We start from the raw sequence: 27,455 nt of genomic DNA on the forward strand, positions 1-27,455 counted from the left end.
TGGTTTTATGAGCGGTACATTTATAAGCTGCTCGGGTTTCCTATAGATGCACCGTCTTAATGTTAGCTACCCCCAGCCTGAGGCAAAGCTCCTTCCTCAGCACCTCCAGCTCCTTACTGCGGGCCTTCCCTACACTTTCACCCTCAAAGCCTATTTGTTCCTTGAGCAGTCCTACAGCTCCCACAACTCCTCCCGCCTCGCCGCGCATGCTCTCAGCACACGGAGGACGAGGGGCTGCCCGCCTCCTCTCCCGCCTCCCCCCGCCCCCCGCGGCCGCCGGAGGAGGCGGTAGGGGCGGTAGGGGCGGTATGGGCGGTAGGGCCGGCCGGGTGCAGCCGTCGGTGCCCGGAGCAGGTGAGAGGAACGGCGGGGCCCGGCCGCAGGGGGGCGGCATGGTGCGGGCGGCTGACGGGGGGAAGGGAGGAGAACGGGGCGGGGGGTGCGGGGTGCCGCTCCTGCCGTGTATCCGAGCGGTGGGAAGGGGCGGCAGTGGGGTTGTATAGGGCGAACTCGGAGGCGTGGATCGTGGAGACTTATTCCGAGCCGGGAGTGAAAGTAGCCCGAAGGGGTTGGCAGGGAGAGGTTGATGAGTGTTTATGGAGGGAGCGCGGTGCTCGGGACGGGCTTCCGTGGGAGCAGTGCGATTACAGCGCTAATAACTTCCTTAGAGGTCAGGTTAAGCATACCGGGTCCACCAAGCGTGTAATTATGTTCTCTTCACAATGTTCACTCGTGCCTGAGCGCCTCGGGAGTCCTCAGCATACCTGCATGTAGCTTTGTAAGCTCACCAGCCCTTCTAGGTTTGGCCCCAGTTAACGTGGGTGCTGAATTAATTGCCTCCTGCCCCTTTTAATTACCGTGTGCTGACTAAGCATGGTGGGAAAGTTTTTAGGTTGTGTGTCGATGTGAAACGTATTAACACCTGCAAGCTCTGAGCTCTGGTTCAGCCCTCTACTTATGGTCACTGCATCCCCTGTCTTTCTTCTGTCCCCTCTGGGTTAACCCAGTGCCTAAGTGTGCTGTGAGGGTAATGGCTGTGGAGACGAGCTCTGCTCTGGTGCTGATCATAATGACTGTATCTGAACAACTGGTGAACGCGAGGGAACATATTGGTGTTTTCACACCAGCGCCATAGTTGGATAACTATTGACAAATGCTGACTTTATCATGGTGGTTTCTGATTCAGGAGGATCTGTTGAGTTTGGTAATACAGCACTAACGGTGCCTTTTAATAGCAGTCTCCAACCCTTAACATGGTTGAGCTGAAGGATTGGCTTGTGTGAGCCTTCCAGAGTTGAGAACCAGAAGAGCTCTCCTCCGGGATGACCTTCTCTCCCAAGCACATGGGATGTATGCTGACACGTCGGCTGAAAGACAGGGTGTTCATTTTGCAGTGTCACTTTCCCAAGTGTGGTGGATACCAAATGCGGGAGCTCAATATAGGATTCCTGCTTTGCAGTCTGCTGCTTTGCAGGAGCATGTTGTGAACGGTTTGTGATTCCAAGGCGGTGGTTTGACTCAGTCTACCCTTATTGTTTAATTAGCTGTCATAAAAGCTGGTGTTCAGCATCCAGCGTTTGTGAAGACCTGCACTCTGTTCAGCATGGCTTTTGCATCCAGAGCCTCTCCAGGCTGTGGAAGAGCAGATTTTTCTAGGAGGTAGTAGAGAAAGGCAGGAATAATTGTGCAAAGGAGAGCTGTAAGGCACAGAGCTGGACCCCATCACCTGAAGCTGCCTCTCCCCACACTGGTGTGAGCTAGTGGGTGTGAGGTGTGAGGGAAAGCAGGTTTCTTTCCTTACACACTAAGCATGCAGGCTGGCCTGGCTGTGCAGGTAGCGGAAAGGTGGCCGCTCGCATTTAGTCACACTAGTCAGCCCTCAGCTCTGCCCATGCTCAGAGCTGCAAGCAAGGCATTGAACTCAGCATGGTGGAATTGAAGCTGTGAGTTTTCAAAGCCAATTACTGGACACAGGCTGGGTCTGATGAGCTTGGGTTTCATTAGCTGTCTCCTGGGAGTGCCGAGCTGCACAGCTCACCTTTGCGGAGATCAGATTCTCCTCTGTGATGTTATTAGGTGCTTTCAAAAATAGCTTCATCAATCTGTTTTAAAAGAACTGGTCTGCTCTGATAACAATGCCTGCTGGTACTTCGCCAGATAAGGGCTTGTCACTTTTCCTCCCATCACACATGCGACTTCTGTCCTATATAAGGAACAGCTTAAAAAAGACTGCAGAATGACCACCAGCATAACGTAAAGATTTACTTTGTGTCTGTGCATGTAACCTATACTTATTTCATTGCATGCTGGGAAGCAACCAGACAAATAATACTAAACAGTTCCAGTCTTTCTGAGGATCTGGAAAGTAGGTGTGTGTTTGTGCATACTAGTAGTATCAGGAGGGAATTGCAGTTGCATGGCATACCTAGTAACTCCATCTATTGGTATATGCAACAGCAATATTCTAATTTACTCATTTCTTTGCTACTTTCTGAGCAGATGGTATTTTTGAAAAGGTCTATTAATTCTGTGAGAATTTGCTAATGGCTAATTGCTGGGGGATCAGAAGTGAGCAGCAGTCAAAGCAAGCTTCTGAACTACTCCGTGCTCCACAGCCTCATTTGTAAGCTGCTCTCCTCGTGGCAGTCCTTGCTTAAGAGTATTCACCAGTGTCCTCAGCGTAAATTGGGGACTTGTTGATAGCTCTTGATTAATTGAACTGTGCTCCATGAACAAGCCACACGCTGTCACAGGGAAGAGTGTGGGGAAGGTCACATCTTGTAGGACCAAGTACGCTGGGAATCAGAGAGTCCCTTTGCCTCTTTATTGCTTGTTTCTCATTCCTTTTATTCCGTTTCCTTTCTGTTTCTCTCCCTGTCACCTTGCCTTTCACTTAGGTCTGTTCGTGTTCTTTGAGCTCCTGCCTGCGTGTTTGTAGCAGGGGTCACGAGTGCTCTGACATCAAAGGATCGCGTTTCAAAATTACAACTTTTCCTTTGAACAAGGAGGAAAAAAGGTTCCTGGTTTCTATGGCGATGGGCTATAGAAGTGCCTATAAATAAATAACGTAAACAGCTGATTGTTGGACTTTGGTTTGTGGTATTTTCGCTTTGCTAACCAGATAATTAAATATCAAAATAGAAGGAGGTGATATTTCACCAGTTTCATTCCATAGATACTGTTTTATGCCTTCACCTTTACAGGGCTCCCGCTGAAAACATTTAAATGGCGTGTTATTTGGTTCTGCCTCTAGAAATGTGATGGTTTGGAACATCTTAGTCTAGTATTTATGGAAAAACTTCCAAGCATTAAAGAGGTGGTATCCATTTGATGTTTAATCAGAGCATATACTTTGGGCTAAATGCCCGTTCATATCTCTAAGAAACTAGTATATGTTGTCGCAACACTTACGTTCCATTCTGGAATGTCAGAAAATGTGATTATGTTCCTCTGCAGTATTTGAAACCCCACCAATATACAGCAGCAAAACTTACAACGTGTGTAATGGAAATCAGTTCTTTAGGGGAAAGAAAATGGTTGTTTCAAATACGCAGAAATAGGTATTCAATTAAATGCCTTTTACATCAGAGCTTATACATTAAGATAAACAGAGTTGCTTTTCAAAGAGCAAAGCGAACACTTGTAGTGTGTCATAAAGGCAGGGGAAGAACTGGAGCAAGGCAAGGCAAGGCAAGACCTGGGCAGTAACAGGCAGTGATATAGTAAAGTAGGAGGCATTACTTTTGGAGCAACCCTTGTATGAGAGCAACGAGGAGTTGGGTAGGGTGGGGAATGGGAGCAGGTTAGAAGTCTGCAGCTACTTACGGGCTGAACAGCTTGGGTTTGGTGTTACTAGAGGCCACGCAGATGCTGGAGCAGGGCCTGGCTCCCAAAACATTAAGAGCTTTCTCAGTTGGAAATCGCCTTCATTACTACTATGCACTGCTTTTAACAGTGACATATTTATTTAGATGTCTCCTCTTAGGGTAGGAATTATGCATATTGCTATTAATGACAGGACAAGCTGCTGAGGACAAAAGGTGGAGCTGTTGCTTGTCTCATTGCCTGGAACAGATAGGATAAAAGGGGAAACAGTGCATATACCAAATCTGTTTCTTCTTCTTGCTGGAGCTGTTTGTATGCGTCTGCTTTTTTCCTTCATAGGTGTTTTTTTCTCTATTTTTTTTTTTCATTTCTTTTTCTTTTGGTCTCATTTTCTGCTAATCGTTGGATATGATCCAGAACCATCTGTTGGAATTTGCCGATGTCACATCTGGGTATTCTGATGTATTGCCTATCAAGTTATATTGTGTGTTCAGATGAGTTTCTCGTATGATGTGTTGACAGCTGCTGACAGTCCTGAGATGAGAAGCTGGAAGCCTGGGAGATGAAAAGGGAGGGGCAGAGTTAGCCTTTAAAACGTAGCCTTGATTGCTTTTGATGGGTGGGTTTTCATTTGTGGTACCTATGGTTGACTAATTTTTGAAATAAAGAAAGGGGAATGAACGAATTTAAAACCAAGTGTGATTAAGTGGACCTAAGGTACTAAAGAGATTTCTAGTCCACTCCTACCTTTGCCATCTCTTTTTGTCTTTGATACTGGGTTCCTCAGTCTCCTTCAGTCTGTGTCTCTATTTGTAGATCTCACACTTGAATTACAGCCTTTCCTACTTCCTTTATTTCCCAGTTATTTCCCCCTTCTCCTTTAGAAAGTAGATCTCCAAATGCTTCATATCTTAATAGAACCTCAATATCCAAAACCCTATTGTCTTACTTTGGAGTTGAAGAAGCATTTGGACAATGGTCTCAGGCATGGTTTGATTTTTGGTAAATCCTGTGTGGAGCCAGGGGCCACACTCCGTGATCTTTGTGGGTTCCTTCCAGCTCAGGGTATTCTATGATTCTAAATCTTAACCATCCTGGATGAAAATCAGTAAGATTTTTCGCAGACCTTTGCAGACAGATCACATGTGCTAAAGTAAAAGCATCTCGGAAATGACTACAATGATGTTTCTCTTGATGGCTTACTACTCAAATAATGAAAGCAAAAAAATGTTTTGTTTTTATGCAGAGGTATATAGTGTATTTGTATTTCCTTAGGCACTGACAAAGATGATGCTGTACTATATAAACCAGAATCCAAACGTAATACAGACAGTTCATTTTCTGTTCTGCACTTCTTTCCTGCTTTGATTGCTCTGAGTAGCAATTAGAGCAGGGCTGAGATAAGTTTTCCAGCTTGTTATCATTCTTCATGTTTAGATTGGCTAGATCAATAGAGAAATGATTTGTGTTTAAACTGTTAGAAAGCTTAATACAGGTGTTTATGAATGGGCAGTTTGTGAGATTGCACATGCGAGTTATGAACAAAGATGTTCCCTCTCCCTCCCAAAGCCCAGGTGGTTGTATGAGGCCTCCTGGTAGCACAGGCATTGACAAAGTTGGAATTTGCCCTTGGAGGAGAAAATCTTAATTCTATGGAGGTTTGAAGGTAAAGACATCAGACCCCTAAGGTGAGCGAGTTTGCCAAGGAAGAAGCTGGAAAGCATTTACTTGCCTCTCCTCACTCCTTCTGGCAGTGCTGGGGTATGAATAGTTTTTCTTTGGTGTTTCTTCCCGGCTTGAAGATTGATGCCTTTCTGTAGCAGTACGGAGACGTCTTAAAGTTATGAGGGAGTGAGTATGAGGAAGAACAATCACTGCTTCTTGCTGTGATCTTCTGCAGCTGTGAGTATTGGATGAGGCCAACTGGAAGTGATCCAGCTCTTGTACATGAGGGACTGGGGAGTGCAAGGGTCAGTGTAAGGGTACAGCAGTTCTCCACAGTGGAGAACTCTTGTGTAGCACGGAGCCTTTTTCTCATAGTTATTAAACATCAGCTCAACTACATGCAGAAGTGGACTTAGGAGGAAACCCCCTAGATGGAATATGGCCAAGTTCTCTGCTTGTAACATGTTTGATAGCACTGCAGGGAGCTGAGGCTGGTCTTCAGTCCTTAAATACATTAAATTAACTCTGAGTGAACTTGCTGGGAAAAGGGTAATGAAGCAGGTCAGAAATGGGATGTGTGTGCTCAAGCACATGCAGCAGGCTTAGTGCTGCAGGCGGCATTCCCGCAGGCATGTGGCTGGGGAGCAGCCGGGTCATGGAGCGCGCTGTGCTGCTCATTAAATGCAGTGCAGTCCTCAGATACAGCCGAAATCACTTGTCCAGCTACAAAAGATAAAGTCAGCTGCTAGGAGAGCAATCCCATTGGGAGAAACTTGTGAGAGGAACAGGCTGCGATCTGCGGTAATGCTCACTGTGTCACGCGTGTAGTAGCCAGCACCCTCTCAGGGGGTGCCTGAGCTTATTGCAGCCAAAACTTCAGCAGCTGATGGCGGAGACTGATGGAAATGTTGACACGTTTATTCTGTCGTTTCAGGTGCAGGCAGGTGCCAAATGGAGCTGCAGTGTGATTGACGTTGCGCGGTGCTTCATCTTTATTTCATGCGACGAGGAGGTGGGAGGGTGGAGATTGCTTGAAGTGCCTGGCTAGAGACAGAACGTAATTTATCACTGTTCATTTGTCTGGGGGGTTACACGGCCCATATATAATTTAGAAAAATGTTTAAAAAATAAGGATCTGTTGTCTTTAAAATCACTTGGCACTCAAGTCTGTTAGCTTAATCTAATCTCTGTGATACATAAATGCACTGCTGTGCATTTCATTTTTATTCTGAGTGTACAGTATAAACAATATGCTTAAAAGGAAACAAGAAAGCGCGTATAAGTAGTACTGATAAAACCAAGCCCTTCGCAATCTCAGAGTAGTGTGAATTTTCCATATTTAGGGTGAAAGATGTGGAACTGCACCTGGATTTAGCCTTGTCAGTTTTCCTGAGAACATATTTAACATGAATGCTCTTGTCACGTCGTCCGCAAATGGACTTTTTCTGATTCAAGCATGCTGCTGATGCTCTACAGCTAAATTGAGAGGGCAGAAAGGGATGCCTGTGTCTTCTGCCTTGCTGTGAGGAAATGATTTTCTGTGTGTGAACTGGTGTAGATGAGACCCTAATGCTTTGGTGTTTTCAATCCTATGTCTATGCACTTCCCTTTCTTGCCTTGATGCTCTGCCCATGCCTGCTAAAGATCATCATAACACCATACTTGGGGTAGGCTGGCATGGTGTGGTTTGGCATGAGGGGCTGGAAATATTATCATAGAATCATACCATAGACTGTCCCAAGTTGGAAGGTGTCCATAATGATCACTGAGTCCAAATCCTGAAGGAGCGAGTGAGGATGTTACGAGACAGTGCATAGCATATGTAGAGGGTCTCCATGATTTACAGTCAAGCCCCTTCCCCTCTTGCCCAGTGTAAAGAAGAACTCTGGGCAGAACCTCTGTATATTCATATATTGGCTTGTTTTCTACAGGCTTGAGAAATCCAGTTCTCCAAAGGGTTTCCAGAGGAGGAATTCCTTTTTTCCTGGCTCCTGCTGGCTGTGCAATGACCCCAGAGAGTCTCAATCTTTTCTTCATCTGGCCCTTACTCTGGTTGTCCTTCGGCTGCTTTGTTTTATCTTCCCCATTTTTAGTTCTCTTCCATAAGACATTTCTTGCTCTTTTCTGTGGCACATTTTCTTCCTGAGGAAGCAGTGTATTCTGTGCCTCGGATGCTGTCTGCATGCTCCTGTTGGTGTGAAGCCTCCTGTCCCCTTGAGCTTCTGGTGGGGAGGGGCGCATCATTTGTGTGTGCAGATGGAAATATTTTTATTGCTGATTTCTTTTTTTAGTGCTGAATTAGATATCATCCCTCACGTGTCCTTGAGCCTTCAGAAGAGATATGGGGACTGACTGCTTCTGATGCACTGATTTTATAGCATCATTTATTTTCCCTGAATTACCTCTGCCTGGTCCTGTAACACTGCAGCTGGCACTGCAGTTCTCATATCCATCTCCTGTGTTATAAGTGATATTCTTTACTTTGTGCGGTACAATGGGGTCTTAGGGTCATCACTGGAAATTCCTTAGTGCTTTACTGATTGATGTAGATCAAAAAGATAATCTCCCACTCTGGTGTTTTTTTATCTTTGGAGCTGTCTTTGAAGGTTGCACATTCTTCTGCTGTACTTCCTTTGTGAAAGTGACTTCTTTTTGCTCTCTCTTTCCTTCTTGTCAATTTCCTTTCTTCCTTGCCTTTGTTTCAATCTAGTGTTTTCTATATTGTTTGTTTAGTTTTGTTTCTTTCTGTGAAAGAAACACACAGAAGGTGAGAGGAACACACCTGAGTTTGATAGTCTATTTGGGCTTAACTTGGGAGTTTTCTTAGAAATGCCATGTCTAGTAAGAGCTCGGTTGTTTGACCCTTTAGTTCTTCAAGCTTTCTCCCTCAGCAGCGGAAGCATTTCGCCATCCAGCCTGCAGCCTTCATTGCCATTTGACTGGTTTGTTTAGCGATAGGGATCAGCAGATAAGTTTAAGGTCCAATAGCAAAAGGAATCAGTGAGTGCTAATTCTAAAGCTTTCCATTTCAACTTTGCTTGGTGTGTGAACAGCCTTGTTTTCTCTTAATTCTGCTTCACAAGAAGCACTGGAGTCATAATAGACTACTGATCTTTGCATTTCACCAGGGGCAAGAACATTTTCCTCAGATTTTCATGTATATTGTTTTGGAAGTTGTTCACTATGGCCTAACAAGTAATGGAGATTTGCCAAGCTGGGGAAAAACAGGGAAGGGGCAGCCAAAAGTCTCAGTGATAATGGTGATGATGGAGAAGTGAGGATAAAGTAAATGGGTGTACGACCATCCTAAATGCAACCACGCACACCCAGAGGGACATTAGCATATATTAATAAGTTCTTGGAAAAGAATGAATATGTATGCCAATGTACTGCATGTGTGTATTAACTGTTTAAATGTAGAACCTGAATTCTGTGAGCCCGCGTTTGTTTGTCACGTCTTCTGATACATATTGTAAGGAATAAAGGAATGCTGCTTTCTAACACCACATTGGAGTTAGAGGGTTTTCTTCCTGGATTTTGGATGACACAGTCATCAGTAGATGATGTTTTTCCTAAAGATCCCTGTATGGACCCTCATGGCTACCAGTGAAAAATAAGCAGATTCTGAAGCTTTGCTCTTCCCCTTCTAGTGCTTCTTGTCTTCCAACCAGCGTCCTGGTTGTACTTTAGTGACTGCAAAAATACCCTAAAGAAATTTGAAGCCTCCTTGCTCTGTCCTTTTGGCGCAGGAAAGACTCTCCTTATTTTGGGCTCTTCTGAAGAGGAATGCTTTCCATTGTCTATGACTTGAATGTGGTGGGTCTTATGTTTGCTTCTGGCAAGCAGATAATGGAATTTAGGTACAGGATGACAGCCGTCCATTGTATTGGACAGTCACTTGATGAGCCTTTGATGGACTGGAAATGGGCTAGCTGTGAATTGCTTCATGTCTTAGTTTGCTGTTGCTTTCTTTCCCCTCTCCCAGTTGACCCCCTGTAAAGTAAATACACTGGAGCTTTAAAGCTTTGTGAATTGAAATCCCTCTGTACTGGCAAGAATAATTTTCAGTGCTATCTCTCTGGGTAAATGAGCCTTTCACCCAAAAAGGGCTTCCAGAAGAGCATGCAACACTAGATTCGTGACCTCTTCTTTACTTTGTATTGACTTGCCATATCACTGAGGCTTGGAACCTGATGATCCTTGAGGTCCCTTCCAACCCAAGCCATTCTGTGATTCTGTGATCATAAGTTCCCTTGTGTGAGCCAAACCAGACTGAGGCAGTATTAATTGCATTGTGGATGTATTTCAATTTTGTTGTGAACTACTCATTCTTCTTCATAAATTGCAGTGGATGGGAGGAGCGGAGGGAGGGGACAGGGGGAGGAATGTAAAATATAAAGTTGTACAGAAATTAATGTGCTGCGTAATTTCCTCTTTTAGAAAGATGGAGAGAAACACCTGGGTAAGTAGGTTAGCAGACCTCCACACACAGATGAAATACTACCCTGTCTAACAGACACGCTGGAATCATGCTGAGGCAGTCACTTATTCGGCACTAAAAGTATATGACCAAATTCATTTTGAGGAGACATGAGGTGGTTTCTTGTGTGTGTGTGTATTTTTACTGCCTACAGCTAAGTTAGGACCCTTGGTGCTTATCACTTTTTAATGATCTGTTCTTACCCCTGTTCCTTGCTTCTGGCTGTTTGTTCTTTACTACGTAGGTTATTACCCATGTTCACACAGAGACCTGAGAATTAATAGAAAATGGTGACTGGAGTTGCCTTCCCCTTGCCTTTTCCTGTAAGGTTATCTGGGACAGTTTCACACACATTTGTACATGGCTTCACAGCTTCTTGGCTTCTGACTGTGTTACCATTGTGTATAAAACTTAATCCAGGAAGCTAGCAGATTATTGGAATAAGTCTTTTAAATTAATAGTTCATCATCTGTTAATGCAAGTATCAAGAGCAATATGCAGACTATATATTAATTGTAATATTTCATTATGAATTGTGTACTAGTCATACATGCACATATATTTACACATATATATTTAGCATAGAGGTCATAAAGACAAGTCTCCAAGAAGCACTCTTAGTCCTTGCTTAATTTATGTGCATATCTTTGTCCCGTTGGAACACAGGGCTCTTCAGTACATGCTTGTTTTTAATCATTGAATGTATTCAAGTAAATTTGAGAGGAAGGGGTTTATTTTAGTATATTTTGTCCCCTGGATGGTAAAGAAACAGTGGTCATTTTGTGTTATGTTAAGAACATTAAGTCAGTTACCAAAATGGCAGTTTCCTAGCCAGCCTCTGACTTGGGTGTTTTCTCCTTGCACATACTTGCTGCATTAATACAGGTGCAGATGGAGTCTTTGTAGTTGCAAGAGGAGCTTTTTGTGGCTGTAGCTCTGATCCCTTTGCCTGAGAAGAAGGGTCAGCTATCTCAGCAAGCTTATCCCAGCAAATTCCAGGACAGCTTATAAGTAGTTCAGTCTGCCACGGAGATGCTGGAGCTGGGTGAGTCAAAGCTGGAGAGAGTGCCTGTATATCCCCCATCTCTGACCACTCTGGACTGAAGATGCATCTGCCTGCCCATGGCTGATATCTATGTATATTTGAGTCTTTTGTCCAAGGTCACAAGAACCATCCCATATGAGAATGGCTCTGACAGTATGTGTGTTCTCACTATGACTCATCTTGGCGATTCTTGGCAATCAAAAGAGGGGTTTGACCTGCTCCTTCCCTTCCCATGCTTGGGTAACACTGCAGGGCTATTGGAATTGGTCTGACAGCTTTTGCAAGGAATGGCTGTGTCAGCAGCAATGCTAGCAAAAGTGTAGAGGTGGAGAAGCACATCTTGATGAGGGATGCTGCTGGCAGTGCCTTTGATGTCTTGAAATAGTGTGTGAAGTAGCTGAAATAGTGTGTAATGTAGCTGCTCTCCTTGACTTCATGAATGTTTTCATGTGGATCCAGAGCTGCACATAATCAGTGGGGTCAGGTGTTTTCAAATGCAGCTGTTTTAAACAGCAGTTGATTTAATAAGCTTATGTTGCTCTTCTCTGAGTGACAGTCAGGTTACCTTTCAATTATTATTATAAGAGATTCTCCTTCCCAAATGCTTGACTCAGCGTTTGACTCAACAGACACAGCAGATCGTGCTGGTGGGAAAGAAGGGAAGAGAAATGAGCTGCTGCGGCAAGGCTGGGGAAGGGATCTCCCATCACTGAGGGGCCACCAGTGAACGGCAACCACAGGATTTACAGGGCAAAAATTAACCCCTTATTTTTGTTACTATTGAAATAAATGGAAAGGTAAGTCTTAAACAAAAACCTCTCAAATCAGCCTTGAATTTTGTCCTCTTGCTACTGTGCCCTTGATAAATAAGCCTAGATTCAATTGTCCTTCCGTGAATTTTCTGTCTGCCAAGGGCACGAAGAAGTTCTTCATAGCTACTGAACTGTAAATTGTTGCATATGACACCTGGAGGACTTGGCGTGGTTTTGTACAAGTAACTCTGTGTATTCATCACACTTCCCCTATTGCGTGCAGCGGTTCATATTGAAGCTGAGAAAGATGATTCATGCTGCTTTCTTCTCTCCCCCTTGTCAGGAGCGGCAGTAGCCCTCAGAGCAGCATTTGAATCAGTAAATGCTTGGCCCACAGCCACGAGCTGCTACTGCCCTGCCGAGCCCTCTGATGGTACTGTAATCAGATGAGAGACGAGATAAGAATTGTTCTTTTCCACAGGGAAAAACAGTCCGGGATATTTAAGTACCAATAAAAACAGAATTTTAGGGGAGTGTTTAAACTGGTCAGAAGATATTTTTCAGTCCTGTGGCCTCTGCTGTCAGGTAACGCACTCTTTCTGCTCTGAGTTGTTTCAGATGATTCATGAGATCTTAGGCTCTGTACTGAATCTTTGAGTATTAGCAGCTCTGGGATGAGCTGCCTACCCAAAACATGCATGTTTTGCACTCCCTTAGCATCAACCCAAATGGTTATGCTAGGGGGGGTTGCCTCTGGGATGGAGCACATCTCCTATAAGGGCAGGCTGGGAGAGTTGAGGTTGTGCAGCCTGGAGAAGAGAAGGCTGCAGGGAGAACGGTCTTTCAGTATCTAGAATGGGGCTGTAAGGAAGGAGACAGACTCTAATACAGTCTGTTTTGACAGGACAAGGGGAAATAGTTTCAAACTGAAAGAGAGGAGATTTAGATTGGACATAAGGAAGAAGGTTTTCATAATAAGGGTGCTGATGCGCTGGCACAGGTTGTCCAGGGAGGTGATGGGTGCCCCATCCCTGGTGACACTCAAGGTCAGCCTGGACAGGGTTCTGAGCACCTGATGTAACTGTAGGTGTCCCTGTTCATTGCAGGGAAGTTGGACAAGACAACATCCAAGGGTCCCTTCCAATTCAGATGGTCCTGTGGTGCTACGATATTCAGCAATACTGTGCTCCTGATAGCTGTTAATTTTACACTGCAATAATATGAATGGAGTTGGGGTACATGATGGCGGCATCCCTTTAACATGGGGGACTGTGCTGTACTGGTGTGCAAGGGGGCATTGGAGGTAAAAGAATCTATTTGCAATCTGGAGACTCAAAATGGCAGTAAATCTTTTTATTTCCCCTGATTTGATTTAGCTTCTCCTTTGCCTTGGCTCTGAACTACCTTCCTGTCATGCTGCTGTGCTATGCACCTCCAGGCATTTGTCAGAGTCTGCCTAATTGAAGCACACTCCCCAGCTTGGATCGAAACTGCTATTTTGATCAGGTTTGTAGGCGCTGTTACAGCCTCCCCATGGAGTTCTCTATGTGAAGTACGATAACTTTGTCTTGTGGCTTTTGGTTCTCCATGGTTGTTAGGAGTGGACAAGGTCTCTGAACAGAGCAGAAAGTGGAAGCTCAGGGCACAGGCAGCTGCAGGGGATGGTGCTGCTGTAATCCTGCTTGTGAGCAGAGGTGTTCTCATCGGTGCTGGAGCGACTGTGGCCCGTTCACATATGAGTGCATAATCCAGAAAATGCAGTGTAGTGCTTGAAGATCTCACCCACTGTTCGTCACATACTTCCTCATTTGTTAGCTCTTCTCCCATATACATCCTTCAAAGTGCTTGAGAATTCTGTTTTTTAACCTAAAAGGCAAGTCTCACAAACAGTGTTGGATCCATGTCTATCTAAGTGAATGTTGTTTACTTGCCAAGCTACTCTTACAAGAATGAATTATCATTATCTCAGCCTCTTTTATAAGCTTGGGAGTATATCTTGTTTGAAGCAGTTGAGCAAAGTAGGGTTTGGCCATTGAGTTCCCTTTCAGAAAATACCTTTCTTGCTGTTGAAATGTATCATTGTTGGGGAATTTTCAGTCATTGGCTGAAGTCCTGGGCCTTTTGACATCAGCTTTAATGCTACCCTGTGAAGAAGCGAAATGGCAGATCCTCTGTGTGTGGAGCCCTGATTTTTCTTGGTGTCCAGAAACCCAGCTCTGCCTTTATCTCCTTGCATATTTATTAACACAAGGACGTTTTTTTTTTGTCAGTTCTTTTCAGGCATGAATTTTTTTTGTGCTCTCAAACTGAGATGTACTTTTGGCTGAAAAGCACTGCAGGAAGAACAATTTCTTGTAGAGTGTACTTCTAGGCTTATAAATAATATATGTCGTAACTTGGAGTGACGCAGGCACCCCTGCAACATATACGTGCAAGGCAGAGATTCAGTAAATAACAACTTACCGCTGTTTGTCAGTCCTAAACCAAGAGGGGTCTATTCAGACTTCTTTGCTAGCTCGATAAGTTTGGGTTGTGCTGTATAGCTTTGTAGGAGTCCAGAAATGTTAACTGCTTTTCTTTTGTGATGCTGTTTTTGGAGGTTGCAACTTTATGAGGCGCATTAAATATTTATCAGACTCTTAATGGGGTTTGAATAGACTGTGTTGGTTCAGAACTGACTTGCAGTAGGCTGATGGTGCTGATTATTTGGGAAGAACTTGGGGCTGCCACGCTCAGTATGTTATAGTGCAGCTGTAAATGACAATTAGTTGTAATTTCGGAGTTGTTAGATTTATTTGCTTTTTTTTTCCCCCTCTAATGAAATAATGTTCAGTTCACTTACCCAGTGGTGTGACAGATTGACTATGGAGCCCTTGCCAGGGCTGGGATTTAACTGTCTGACTAAGTGTGATGCAAGAAATTGTACTTGTGAAATCTATGCAAGTACGTCATTGCGGGAGTAGAGGAGGAGCTTATTCATAAATGAAAGACCAGTCAGTAAGCATTGTGTTTCCTTCTCCAATAAAATCAAAGCTTAACTCAAAAGAAGAGCCCATTATGGTATCTCTGAGTTGTCAGGATTCCCTCCAGTAAAGTCTCTGACCAGAGGTGGACTTAGTGAAAAGGCTCCCGGTAGCATCAGTGAAGCTAGGTTATGCACTGGGGCTTTCTGGAGTTTAGAGGACACAAAATCAAGGTGTTTCTTAGGTGAAATCGACTACAGATCTCACTGAATTCCTCGTTTTTGAAAGCTCAGAGGAAAAAATGCTTCTCTTGTTCCACAGCAGACTGAAGCTTTGAGCTCACTGAGGCCAGAGGGCAATAAGATGGGTTAAAAAGAGAAAGGTAGCCCTGGATATTCTTAGTTCTCAGAGGACTGGCTGACAGTACTGGGGATCTCTTCTGTTTGCTCTTGTTTTATATATTTCCCCCAAGCAAGCTTTGTCCCTTTCGGGTCCTTTCAGGTAGAGGGTGGGCATCCCTGGAGGTGTTCAAGGCCAGGTTGGATGGGGCCCTGGGCAACCTGATCTAGTAAATGTGTATGTTTGGTGGCCCTGCCAGGCAGGGGGGTTGGAGCTTCATGATCCTTGAGGTCCCTTCCAACCCAGGTCATTCTGTGCTGTCCCTCAAAGCCCTCTTTGAGGTGGCACAGGCTGGAAAAATGGGGTACTGAAGTAGATGACACCTTGTCCTCTTAATCCGAGCAGCTGTTAATGTTTCCAAGTTGAGCAGAACTGTTTTACTTACTCTGTACAAAAAAATGTAGAGATTTAAAAGTGGCACACCAGAGCAGATGAGAAAATGTCTGTTTTATTTCTGTGATGCCCTAGTTTAGTAGATAGCACAGTCCTGTTTATTCATCACGTTGGCAGGCTTAGCTTTGGAGGTCTAGCTTTGTGAAGAATCTTTTGTCCATTTTGCAGAATATTATTTGGGCTTATCCTTTGTTTCTTTCAGCTTATTTTTTCTTGCGCATTTGGCTTTTAAATGGCACTCAGAAACCCGAGGTTAAAAATACTGAGGTATTACAGTATTTCTAAGCATTTGTGATGCTGGATGACACCCACCTTCCTCAGCAGTGATGGTGCTGGGGCTGTTTGGGTTTGAGGCCTAATGTGTAATAACCCAAGATGCTGATGGATCCTTGCCCCCAAGGCTTTAGGTACTGCAGTACTTCATAGGATGAGAGAGAATGGCCTCAAATTGCACCAGGGGATGTTCAGATTGGAAATTAGAAAGTGTTCTCTGATAGAGAGATGAGGCAGTGGCACAGGCTGCCCAGGGGGGTGGTGCAGTCACTGTCCCTGGAGGTACCAAAGAACTGTATGGATGTGGCACTGAGGGACGTGGTCAGTGGGCATGGTGGTGATGGGTTGATGGCTGAACTAGGTGATCTTAATTATTTTTTCCTACCTTATTGATTCTGTGATTCTGTATTGTGCTTTATTGTGAACATGATTCAAAAGGTATTGCTCCTCACCACCCTGTAAATGCTTCCATCTCTCGCTGCAGACAAATATGGCAGGGCCTTCTTGTGTTGTTGCATGAAAACAGAAGGTTCTTCAGGGTTGGGTTCCCACACTAAGTAGGGGGTTGTTCATGGACAGAGAGATCGGAGACTTGGTCAACAGCAACCAGCTGATGCCGTGTGACTTCATAGTGCAGTGTCAACAGGTGCTGTAAATCCATTTATCCCCTCTCTCAGATGGCTTCCAACATGCTTTGGGGAGGATAAGAAGCTGGAGATGCACATTATCCATGGTGGGTATTTAACATGAGAGTTTAGGTGGCATGCTAACCCTTCTAGCTGCTAAGCTCTCCAGGTTGAGTTTGGAATCCTCCCTATCTAATGGCTTTTATATTTTTATTTTATTTTATTTTTAATGCAGAGCCATTTAAACTTTGTTTTGGTAGCAAGGATAATTTCTGCTGCAAACAAAAACCCAGGAATGCTCTTCTGTTTTGCCTTAAGTAAAAGGGTTGCTCTTCATCTGAGGGTGTCTGTATAGACATGTGCGTGCAGGTGGGTGCTAAAGATCTTCTCTTTCTGTCATTCTTACTTTGCCTCTTAAGTCTCACTTAAGGGAAAAGAGCCTTCCATATAATCAGCAAGGGGTATCATGCAGCAAGCCTCATATGTTCCACTGTGACGTGTCTGCAAATATGTCCCTGCGGGGCTAGGATGTTGCTCCTGATAACAGCTATACTTGTGTTCGGGGATATGATTTCCTACTGTGAGCCTTTTGGTAGGCAGAACTGGGATGCTTCTGTGGTCCTGGCATGGGGATCCATTTGCAGGATTAGGAATTGAAATGTTCCAAATCAGTACTGCCTGCTTTGCCACCTCCCAGAACCTGCTCGGCGCCCACAGGTTCCAGCTCTGCTGATGAGGTTGGTGTACGACACTTTTGTCTTCGTGACCTTCAGCTTGGATGCAGCAAGATGCTGTCTAAAAAGCCCTGGCTCCTTTTGTGCCTTTGTGCTCAGGAATCACAGTTTCCCCTGTAAAAGATAAGTTCATTTCAAAAACAGGGTTCCCTGGATGTCGGCAGGAGGGCACTCACAGTGTTGTTCAATACTAAGCCATTTGCTGACCATCACGGCTAGGAAATCGCTTCCTTAGTGCCAAGGGAATTGCTAGAAAGCATGCAGAATGGCTTTGACATCCTCCAGCGAGGGGCAGCTTTTTTCCCTTTCTCTGCTATTGTTACGTTCTTTGTTGCAAAGTGTTTGGAGCAGCAGTGGCATTAATAGCACCCAACACCAGGATGTCTAAAATTAGTGTCCCCGGACCGCTTTGCCGTCTGTCTCCCGTGCCACACTCAGCTTTGCGAAGCAGCAGGGCGGTTTGTTTCAACGTGGCCGCCCTTTGGGCATTTGCAGGAATACTGCAGCAAATCATCCTGCATGCAAGGCTGACCTCTGGGAGGCTAACAAATTGAGGTGAGCCAGCTGGAGCGATAGGACACTGCCGGCAGACAGAGCATGCTCAGACCTGGGGGAGAAAGGTAGCTCGGTCTGCAGATGGTGCACAGTTACTGTGCCGAGAGCTGGGAGATGCAATTTTTTTTCCTTCTTTCTTTCTGGTGGTGGGGAAAGAAGAGGATTGGAGAGTGTTCGTTCCCCTGCAAAACATAGCTTTAAGGTGTCTTCTTTTTGTTTTTCCTTCCTCCCGTGAAAAGAGAGGCACTGGATAGCATTTCATTTATTTAGCAACACCAGGTATGCGTGCATGTGCTGAAACGCTGATCTACTAGTGATAGTACTTCCAGGATGAAAAAGGCTGCAGATGCTCTGAATGAATGTGTCTCTTTGCTGGGTGCTGTTGTAACTGTGCTCTGTTTGCTGTGCTGATCACATACAGCTCTGAATTCACTTGTGCGGGCTCTCCTGGCTGCAGGGTACTTCTAAGGGGCTTCAGTGTGTGTTTCTGACTCTCCCTGTCCCTTCACACACACCAAACCTTTCTTTTGTGGCTATGCATGCTTGGGAGGGAGGGGGAAGGAGGTCAGCAGTTTCTTTATAATCCCATGTCTTTGTAGTCAGTCTTTGTCTGGCTGGAGGTTTGCTTTATTGTTTTTAAACAGAAAGTCTCATGGGGAAAACATCTCTGATCTGGACAGAATTCTGTGGGTTTTCGTAAATTCATTTCCTACTGGACGGTTACTGGGTTGGTATACGTATATATTTTTACCCTCCCCTAAAGACATGGTACTGTAGGGCTTGTGGAAACCCAGGAGGAATTTTCACTGCTCTTATTGGCCGTGCTGTGCTCCAGCATCTTCATCCCCTGCTTAGAATTTGTAGCACACAGGAGTGCTCTCAGAACCACACTGAAGGGGAAGCAGGGAGAGCTCAGGCTGTAAATGCTGCTAAGTACCAGTGCCAGTCTCCAAATAGCACAGCTACTTTTCCCGTCAGAGAGGGTGGAAAGAAAAGGCAGGTAACATGCAGAGAAATAGCAAGTCGCATCTAAAGCCCAAAGGCATAGTTGGAGTGACTAAAGCTCATCTTGTTTGCTACTTCCAGGATTTCACATCGTATTCTTTTAAATTCACTTCTGTAGCATTGGGAAATTTTACCCTCAGCCACCCCCGCTCAGTATTTGTTTTAGATAAGACCTAAAGACCCACTGGATTAAGATAAAACTGTTGGTCTCTGACACATTTTTGCTTTCCACAAAGGTATATTGCTTACAGACTGAAAGCAAGGGACCAGGCAAAAGGATTTTCTTATTATTATTTTTAACTCCTACGCCAGTGCTTTTATTACCAACAGAAGCTGATAGGTTTTGATAGGATACTCGAGTGTGCCAAGATCAATTGTTAAGCTTCCCCCTCAGTCTAACCATGGCTATTTTGAGAACCTTCAGTTTTCGTCTTCAGCTGTGGGACTGTTGGACAAACCTAAAGGCTTAGGGGCTGAGAGAAATACTTCCTTTTTCTGCTTTTTGGGTGGGTTTTTGGTATTGTTTTGCTGATTTTTCCTATATCTCCTACTCAGCCTTTTTTATCTTCATTATAAATACATCTTATGTAGGGGAAGTTTCTGGAGGTCAGAGTTTTAATTTGGGGACGGGATTTACAAGTCGTGTCTTTCTGTCTGGAATGGAGATCTGGGAGAAGCAGCTCTTAAAAGCCCGAGAGATATTCTTTATCATTACACACTTCAAGCCCAGTTCTGTGGTTTACTTAGATGTATTGACTGCTTACTATTGGAATTATTATTTTTTACATGCTCTTTTCTAGATGGAGACAGCGGTTTCAACAAATATTGCATTGATGGCTTCTAGTTAGCCTGAAAGTCAGGTTGAATCTCTTCCTATTCCAGCCACCCTTGACTTGAAATTAAACTAAAGAAAATTCTTTTCCATCCTTAAGCACAACTGGTAGGTGTGCATTAGCCACCAGTGTTCTCCTGTTCATGCTGAACGTATGTGTGCATTTGGGACCATGGTGCAGAGCCTCCTTGGTTGTGGGCTTATCATAGGAAGCCTTACAGTTCTACTTTATCTTCCCGACTTGAATTACTAAACCATAAAAGGTGAAGTTAAACCTAATTTTGGCTACTACTGTCTGTAGACAGCTAAAGTTTTTTTCTAAAACGGTTGTGTTTGATTTAGATTTGGTTTTATTTTTTGTTTCCAGATACAGTCCTGTTTTATAAATTTAGTTTGAGTGCACTGAGTTAAATTATTCTTATTTTTCATATTCCCTTTTTGTATCCGGCTTCATTAATGCTATTTGTAGCTTTAACTACCACATTTGTTCCCTTCAAGAATCTGCTCTTTTCCTGTTTAAAAAGTCAGCCTTTCTACACTTGGCTGCTTTTTACAAAGAAAATGTTCCAGGATATCAATCATTCAGTGTACCATCCTTTCTTTAATGTGATATGTACTGTGAAAGATATATGTATCTCATTAAACAAATACAGTGAATAAGATGATAACAGCCTTTTGGGCTGTGGGGATTGACTTGCTGGTGGTTCTGCAGGAAATCTGTGACAGAGCTGAGGATAAAAGCCAGTTTGTTCTTGGCTGTCGAATCCCAACTCCCCCTCCTTCCAATCGGGAGAGTTGCCTTCTAGCAACTTCTGCTTTCAGTATGAATGAAGTAGGTATTTAAAACTGCATGTATTACATGTACCACATCCTTTGCTAAGCCTCTTGCATCACAGATGAGAGAAAGAGCGGAAGACATTTTGCAGGGGGAGTGTGAAATGTCGTGTTGGCACTCCTTACTTTTCCTCTGCTGGTCTTGGAAAGCCAGCTTAGCAAAAGGCAGATCTGAGGGAAGGGAGCAGGAATGGAGAACTACCCTCAGTGAGGGGATATCTGCCCTCATTGCATACACTGGGGTGCCACAGGGGCCATGTTCCCCTGCCCATTCACTGCCCACACGTCTCTGCCTGGACTCCTTCCCTAACCCACGGCAGGAGCACCTAAATCTGCTCCCAGCTTTTTATCTTGGACACCTGTAGCTCTGGAAAATGGAGAAATGTCTTAGCAAGGGCTTGGGTAGTTAGTAAGAAAAGCTTTGTAAGGCCGTAGTAAGACACAGGCACAACCTGTTGTTTGGTCGTGTCCTGCAGGACTTGGAGGTCTGTCCATAGACCTGCTGTTGACCCCCGTCCTCTCTAATCAAGCTGTTGTTTGTTGCTTCGGGGCCTTAGTGGTGAATATTGGTGGCATTTGGGGTTTTTGTTGCGTTGGATTTTGTAGCGTTTCTCCCAGTTGTTCACCTAAACAGTAATTACAGAAATAGCGAGATGTTCAAAACATTGTCCATCATTTTAATATCTTTAAAGTAGTGATTCATCCTGCCCTAGCTTCATAATTAAAAAATAACAGCAGAACTCATCTCTTAAATGAATCCAAACAGACCTTTATGCCAACTGCATATTAGTAGAAATTCCTCTCTCCAATTCCACCCACTCTGCTCTCCTCTACATGTTAATAACAGAGGAACAGCTTCTCCATCCACACTTCCTGTTGCTTTCCCACCTCCTGGGGATAGTTAGCACATCAATCCAACCTGCCCATAACACCACAGACCTGCAAGTGTCACAGGGTTCTCACTGAACCCCCCAGACGCACGCTGCCCCAGAATCTTTACCTGCTCATCAGTGCTCTGTGCCAAGGGGAGCGGTAGCTTGGCAAAGAGAATGATGCTGAGAGATGGAGAATGGGGTGAGCTCTTCCAACACAGGGGTACTATGTGAGCAGCTGGAGGTGTGACCAATCCAAATGCTGACACATGCAGAATGAAACAGAGCACTGAGGGCTTTGAGTGTAGGGAAAGCAGCAGCACATCTGGCCGACCGCTTGCTTTTCAGATCTCAGAATGTTCTCCAGTGACACTATGGGGGGGGAGTGACAGCCTTAGACCCATTTTTTGAGGGAGGTTTAGTAACAAAAGTAGCTTTTGTAGCTTCATTTAGGTGGAAGACTAAATGTTTTCCCGTTTCAGAGTTGTTTGCTGCCTTCTGGGTAGGTTCCCCATGCCCAACTACTGCTGTTGGTAGCACTTAACTGATGAATTTCAGCCTCGGGGGATGTGGAGAGTGATTACTTGCCTTTGTCTCCCTGATGCAGCCCCTCCTAGGTGTGCAGGAGCAAACAGGTGGCACGGTGTGCTGCTCATGTTCCATTGCTCCCGGAGGGACCAGGGGTTTTATTCTCCATGTTGTTCACTGCAAGCATCAAATAAAAAGTAGCGGATGATAAAAATGTGAGAAAACAGGCAAAGATTCAAGACTGTTCCCTGAGTACCTGTGAAATTCTTTTCAGTTCTGCCTATGACAGCCCATTGCTGTCCATTTTCCCTTGTTCACTTCCATCAAAAGCAGCTCTCAGCTAAGCAGCGTGAACCAGGATTTACAAATAAGCAGCTAGAAGCAAGAATAAAGATGAATTCCTTCAGCACTGCTAGCTTGTAACATTCCTTCCTGACACTCGGTCAGATAAAGCACACGCACTTGTTTTAGCTAAGATGCAAGGGAGTGAAAGAGCTGCAGCCAGGGGAAAGACAGAGGAGGGCTAACAGGTGATTTTTATTAAAAAGCTGAGCTGTTCATTTGTAGCCATTTAGCAGGTTTTGCCATAGCACAGTCTGCAGTGAAAATTGCTAACCTATGAACATCAGCCGCATCCATCGGGCTGCATCTCTGAAGTGCCTCTTATGTCCTTCCCTTGGGGCTAGAAGGGAGAGAACAAATCAGTCGGGGTGAAACATCAGAAAAGGCTGTATGGCTCAATGGATTTGTAATGCTTGCTGGAGCTCCCCACCCCTGAGATGCCCATGAAATGCAGGTGCTGTCAGTGATGTGTTATGACTGTTGGTTTCTAATGCCTCTGAAACACCCTCCAACACACACTCCCTGCCAGACTAGAATAATAAAAGGGCCACGTGTTGTTCTCCTCTGCCAAGTTCTTGCAACTCTCGTTGTCTGGACCTGGTCCTTTCTTTACTAATGCTGCTGAAGCCATTGATAGCAGCAAATTCTCAATAGCTGTGATGGGTAGTGAAGATGTCATGTGGAGAGGTGGGTGATATCAGAATGTCTTTCAGTTACAGCGAAGAAGAAAAACAAAGCTTTCAAATCTCATACCACTAAAATAACTTAAGAACAGTCCCCATCAAACACCCAAGTAGGGTAGGGTGGTTCTTTTCCTGAGAACTGATCTGAAGGCATTAGTTGGGCCTGAAAGCTCACCAAGTGATGCACTGCTGTCCTCAGTAGGTTTCCATTCAAGGCTTGCCACGGGACAGCCACATCTGATGGCTGCAGGAGCATCGATCATCCCCTGTTCTGGAGAAAAGACTGAGAGATGATGTGGCAGCCATTGTTCGTCTGTGCTGGATATCTGCGGCACATGGGACGAGACCACATTTAAACTGCTGCCAGGGAAATTAAGGTTGAGAGTTAGGACAGTTTATGCAAATCCTTTATGCCATTAGTGCTACAGGCTGGCTGAAAAGCTGGATGAGTGTTAAGAAGAGCATCTTTTGGGAGTGGTGTAGGGAGATGATCATGCCTCGGTAATTAGATGACCATTCTGTGTCCTTTCTCCCTTCCTTTATCATGGCTGAAGTCAAAAATAGCACCTTTTAAATTTGCTTTTAGGGAGTTGCTAAATGAGCCAGTATTTCAGACTACTTGCCAAAGGAGGTGGGCTTCATTTCTATCTCCTTTGAGTCATTAAAGCTGCTCCAAAATGAATTTGTTGCTAAGGTCCCCAGAGACTACCTCTAGGATCTGCATGGCTTACAGCTAGCACTCAATTCTATGGCATTATTCAGTCTCTCAGGTATTTTCAGTTCTTAGGATGGGGATCCTGCAAGCTGTAGGGATCCCACAGGCTGTGGGGATTCTTTTTAACCTTATTGAATTCCATGAATGGATCTCCATTCATTTCCAAGCTGCATGAATCAGACTGTAAGATCAAACATTTAAGCTGCAATATCTCTTTTCAAAAGAACTCCCTTGGCAGTAGAGAAATGTTTGCATATGTCCTAAATGTGCCTTGCTGTCTTCCTCCACTCTGGCATGTAAGAAAAGTGTCTCTGGGTTAAAATGCTAAGAGATCATTGCTTGGGATGTTGGAACACGTGCTTGAGCTATTGCTTCTTTTCCCCTCTCTACAAACTTGCATCAAAGGGAGTTTAAATTGCACTCTTTAAAAACTGCAATTAGAAACAGACTAATCAGGTATATACCAATGAGAAATTTATCTTTCTATAGTTCCTCATGAGTCATGACCACTATTATCTACAGGCTGACTAGCAGTGAACCTTGATGCATAATGAAGATCGGAGCCCATAAATACTGTAGGTGAATCAATATCTCAACTGAAATTCACAGTTGAAAATATAATCAATGCTCTGATATAAGCCAGTAGCATTTCTGCTTAGGAAGAAAACAGTGGCTTCCTGTAACAGGAAAAGAAACAGGGAGGCCATGTAGCAGCACATAGGAGACTCTTGGGCTGGAATGGGAAGGCACCAGAAAGTGCTGGAAACAATTGTAATGTATTACCCACCTTTGTGTAAGGATCAGCTGTGAGGGTGCAAGTCAGACACTCTCAGTCAGTGAAGGTTTGATTACATCAATAAAACATCAGTTCCTTGTTTAAAGAGTGCAGCCCTCTTCTCTCCTATGCCATTATTTCTTCTGGAAAATGGTGGCAGCTCCCAGCCTTTGGTCCTCAATTGAAGCCTAAGAAATGGCAGTGACCTGGCAGTCTCCCATGGGACAGCTGGTACAGCAGCATGTCAAGGGATCATAGAATCATTAAGACTGGAAAAGTTCTCTTAACATCACCTATTCCAACCGCCCACCTACCACTAGTACTGTCTACTGAACCGTGTCCCTTTTCCTCTGACAAAAATTCATGGAGCTTATCCTCAACCTTTTTCTCTTTTTTTGTCATCTCTACAAGGGTAGAAATGGAAATGAGAGGAAAGCTTCTTTTGTTTCCTCTTGTGTTCCCTTTTTTCCATTTTCAAGTGCTGCTTTGGCAGACTTTCTCCCTTTCCCCTTCAAGAAGGAAAAATGCTGAAAAACCCTGATCCTCTTCTGAATAGTCCATGAAATATGAGTTACGGTAAGTCTGTAAACTTGATGTTTAAATGGTTCCTTTCTTATTTTATTTTCCACAGGTCTCTGCCTTCACCATGTCAAGGAGTGTTAATGATGTGCTCCCCCTCTGCTGCGTTCCCCACCTGTCATCTTGCTAGGATCTAACTACAGAATGAACATAGCAGCTGTGTTTAATGCCCTGCTCGTGTCTGTCCTTGCTACCGTGCTGTGGAAATACATCAAGCTGCGAGAGCATGCCTTCATGGTTGAAGAGGAGCTGCTCCTCATGCGCCAGTCCCAGGAGCTCTCTCAGGCTCAGATTGACTACCATGCAGCTCTCCAGACCCTGCTGGAGGACGGTACCAGGATGGTGTGCACCGGCAGGATGCACACCGACCGCATCTGCCGCTTTGAATCCCTCTGCTACTCAACCGAGGCTGAGGAGTTCATCTATTTCCACAGCAACTCCTCGGTCATGCTGCCCAACCTGGGCTCCCGCAGGTTCCAGCCAGCTCTGCTCGACCTCTCCTCTGTGGAAGATCACAACACCCAATACTTTAACTTTGTGGAGCTGCCCGCTGCCGCGCTGAAGTTCATGCCAAAGCCGGTCTTCGTGCCTGACGTGGCGCTGATTGCTAACAGGTTCAACCCAGACAACTTGATGCACGTCTTTCACGATGACCTTCTCCCCATCTATTACACCATGCAGCAGTTCACTGATTTAGACCCGGAGACGCGGCTCTTCTTCATGGAAGGGTGGAGTGAAGGTGTTCATTTTGACCTCTACAAGTTACTGAGTAACAAGCAGCCGCTCCTCAGGGAGCAGCTTAAAACCCTGGGCAGGCTCCTCTGCTTTACCAAATCTTACGTGGGACTGTCCAAAATCACCACCTGGTACCAGTATGGGTTTGTCCAGCCGCAAGGGCCGAAGGCCAATATCCTGGTTTCTGGTAACGAGATCAGGCAGTTCACCAAATTCATGATGCAGAAGCTGAACGTCAGCTTGGAAGAAAGCTCCAGTGAGGAGTACATCGTGGTGTTCAGTCGGACAATCAACAGACTTATCCTAAATGAGGCAGAACTAATCCTGGCCCTCGCCCAGGAGTTTCAGATGAAAACCATTACGGTTTCTCTGGAGGAGCATTCGTTTTCTGACATCGTCCGGCTGATCAGCAACGCGTCCATGCTGGTCAGCATGCATGGGGCCCAATTAGTGATGTCTCTCTTCCTGCCAAGAGGTGCCACGGTGGTGGAGCTCTTTCCTTATGCCATCAACCCTGAACACTATACCCCTTACAAAACCCTGGCAACACTTCCTGGCATGGACCTGCAGTACATTGCCTGGCAGAACACCGCCAGGGAAAACACCATTACCTACCCAGACAGACCTTGGGATCAGGGTGGGATTGCACATCTCGACAAAGCTGAGCAAGAACGCATCATTAAGAGCACAGAGGTGCCACGGCACTTGTGCTGCCGCAACCCTGAGTGGCTGTTTCGTGCCTACCAGGACACAAAGGTGGACATCCCTTCCCTCATCCATGTCATCAGGCAGACTGTGAAGTCAAAGCCCGGGACAAAGAAGAAGTGGTCTGGTAGCCTGTACCCTGGCAAAGTGAGGGATGCCAGGTGTCAGGCTTCTGTCCAGGGCACAAGTGAAGCGAAGCTTTCTGTGTCCTGGCAGGTCCCCTGGAACCTGAAGTACCTGAAGGTCAGAGAAGTGAAATATGAAGTGTGGATACAAGAGCAAGGAGAAAACACTTACATGCCTTATATATTGTCCCATCAGAATCACACCTTCTCAGAAAACATTAAGCCCTTCACAATATACCTGGTGTGGATACGCTGCATCTTCAACAAAAATCTCTTGGGACCTTTTGCAGATGTGCTCTTGTGTAGTACATAACCTGTGCACTACCAGTACAGCTCTGCCCTCCACGCCATCTTTGGTTTAAAACTGATGGTCTTGTAGTTGTAGAGGGCTGAAGAGGACTAGACTGTACCAGTGCCTCAGTGTCCATTTGACTGCACTCTGTGTGTATGTGTGTGTGTTCTTTAAATGGTATTTATTTCCAGTGAGTGTTAGGAAAAAAAAAAAAATCATAAAGAAAACAACTCTCTGTTCTTCAGGGAACTTGCAGAGGTTACGTTACATGAATACATGTAATTGAAAACAGAATGGAATTGCATTGTGTGTACCTTAGTCGTGATTTAAATTTGTTTCTATTGTGTGGTATCTAAGCACAGCGTTAATCCGCAGCTAATGCCGTGGGTAGGTGGGCAGTTCTCATCAGCTTTGTCAACTGTAAGTTATTTTTTTTCAGTACCTGTAAGTTTGAGTTAAGGATTTGGTATGGGAGCTTTCATTAAACTGCTGTAAACCTCCGTGGCGTTTTTGCTTTTTATCGCCTGTGGAAATGCATGTTGTGATAGATCTGTCTATCTGCTGCTGTGATGAAGTGTGTGTAGGGGAGCTTTTTCTTTTCTTTGTTGTTGTTGTTTTGACTGAAGGAGACAACAACGTCAGTGCTGTGTTTAAAATCACTGCACGTGCCTTATACACTGTCCTGTCAGAGCAGCACTTTGCTTCCAACGCCAAAGGCCAGAG

General features: G+C 44.8%; 1 protein-coding gene across 5 annotated transcripts; it reads left to right on the top strand.

The window, feature by feature from the left end:
* Positions 1-226: 226 nt before the first annotated feature.
* On the top strand, positions 227-27,232 carry POMGNT2 (protein O-linked mannose N-acetylglucosaminyltransferase 2 (beta 1,4-)). Of its 5 annotated transcripts, XM_015854000.2 has the most exons (3): positions 235-354; positions 6,425-6,547; positions 24,928-27,232. In XM_015854000.2, the coding sequence occupies exon 3, from the start codon at positions 25,020-25,022 to the stop codon at positions 26,751-26,753; it is 1,734 nt and encodes a 577-aa protein (XP_015709486.1). In that variant the 5' UTR covers positions 235-354; positions 6,425-6,547; positions 24,928-25,019; the 3' UTR covers positions 26,754-27,232. The 5 variants fall into 5 exon arrangements, with proteins under 5 accessions (XP_015709484.1, XP_015709486.1, XP_032298261.1 ...); XM_015853998.2 differs by lacking the exon at positions 6,425-6,547 and having other exon boundaries at positions 227-354; XM_032442370.1 differs by lacking the exons at positions 235-354; positions 6,425-6,547 and adding an exon at positions 17,600-17,710.
* Positions 27,233-27,455: the final 223 nt, after the last annotated feature.

The sequence above is a fragment of the Coturnix japonica genome, chromosome 2 (assembly GCF_001577835.2).
Source record: "Coturnix japonica isolate 7356 chromosome 2, Coturnix japonica 2.1, whole genome shotgun sequence".
Classification (NCBI taxonomy): Eukaryota; Metazoa; Chordata; class Aves; order Galliformes; family Phasianidae; genus Coturnix; species Coturnix japonica.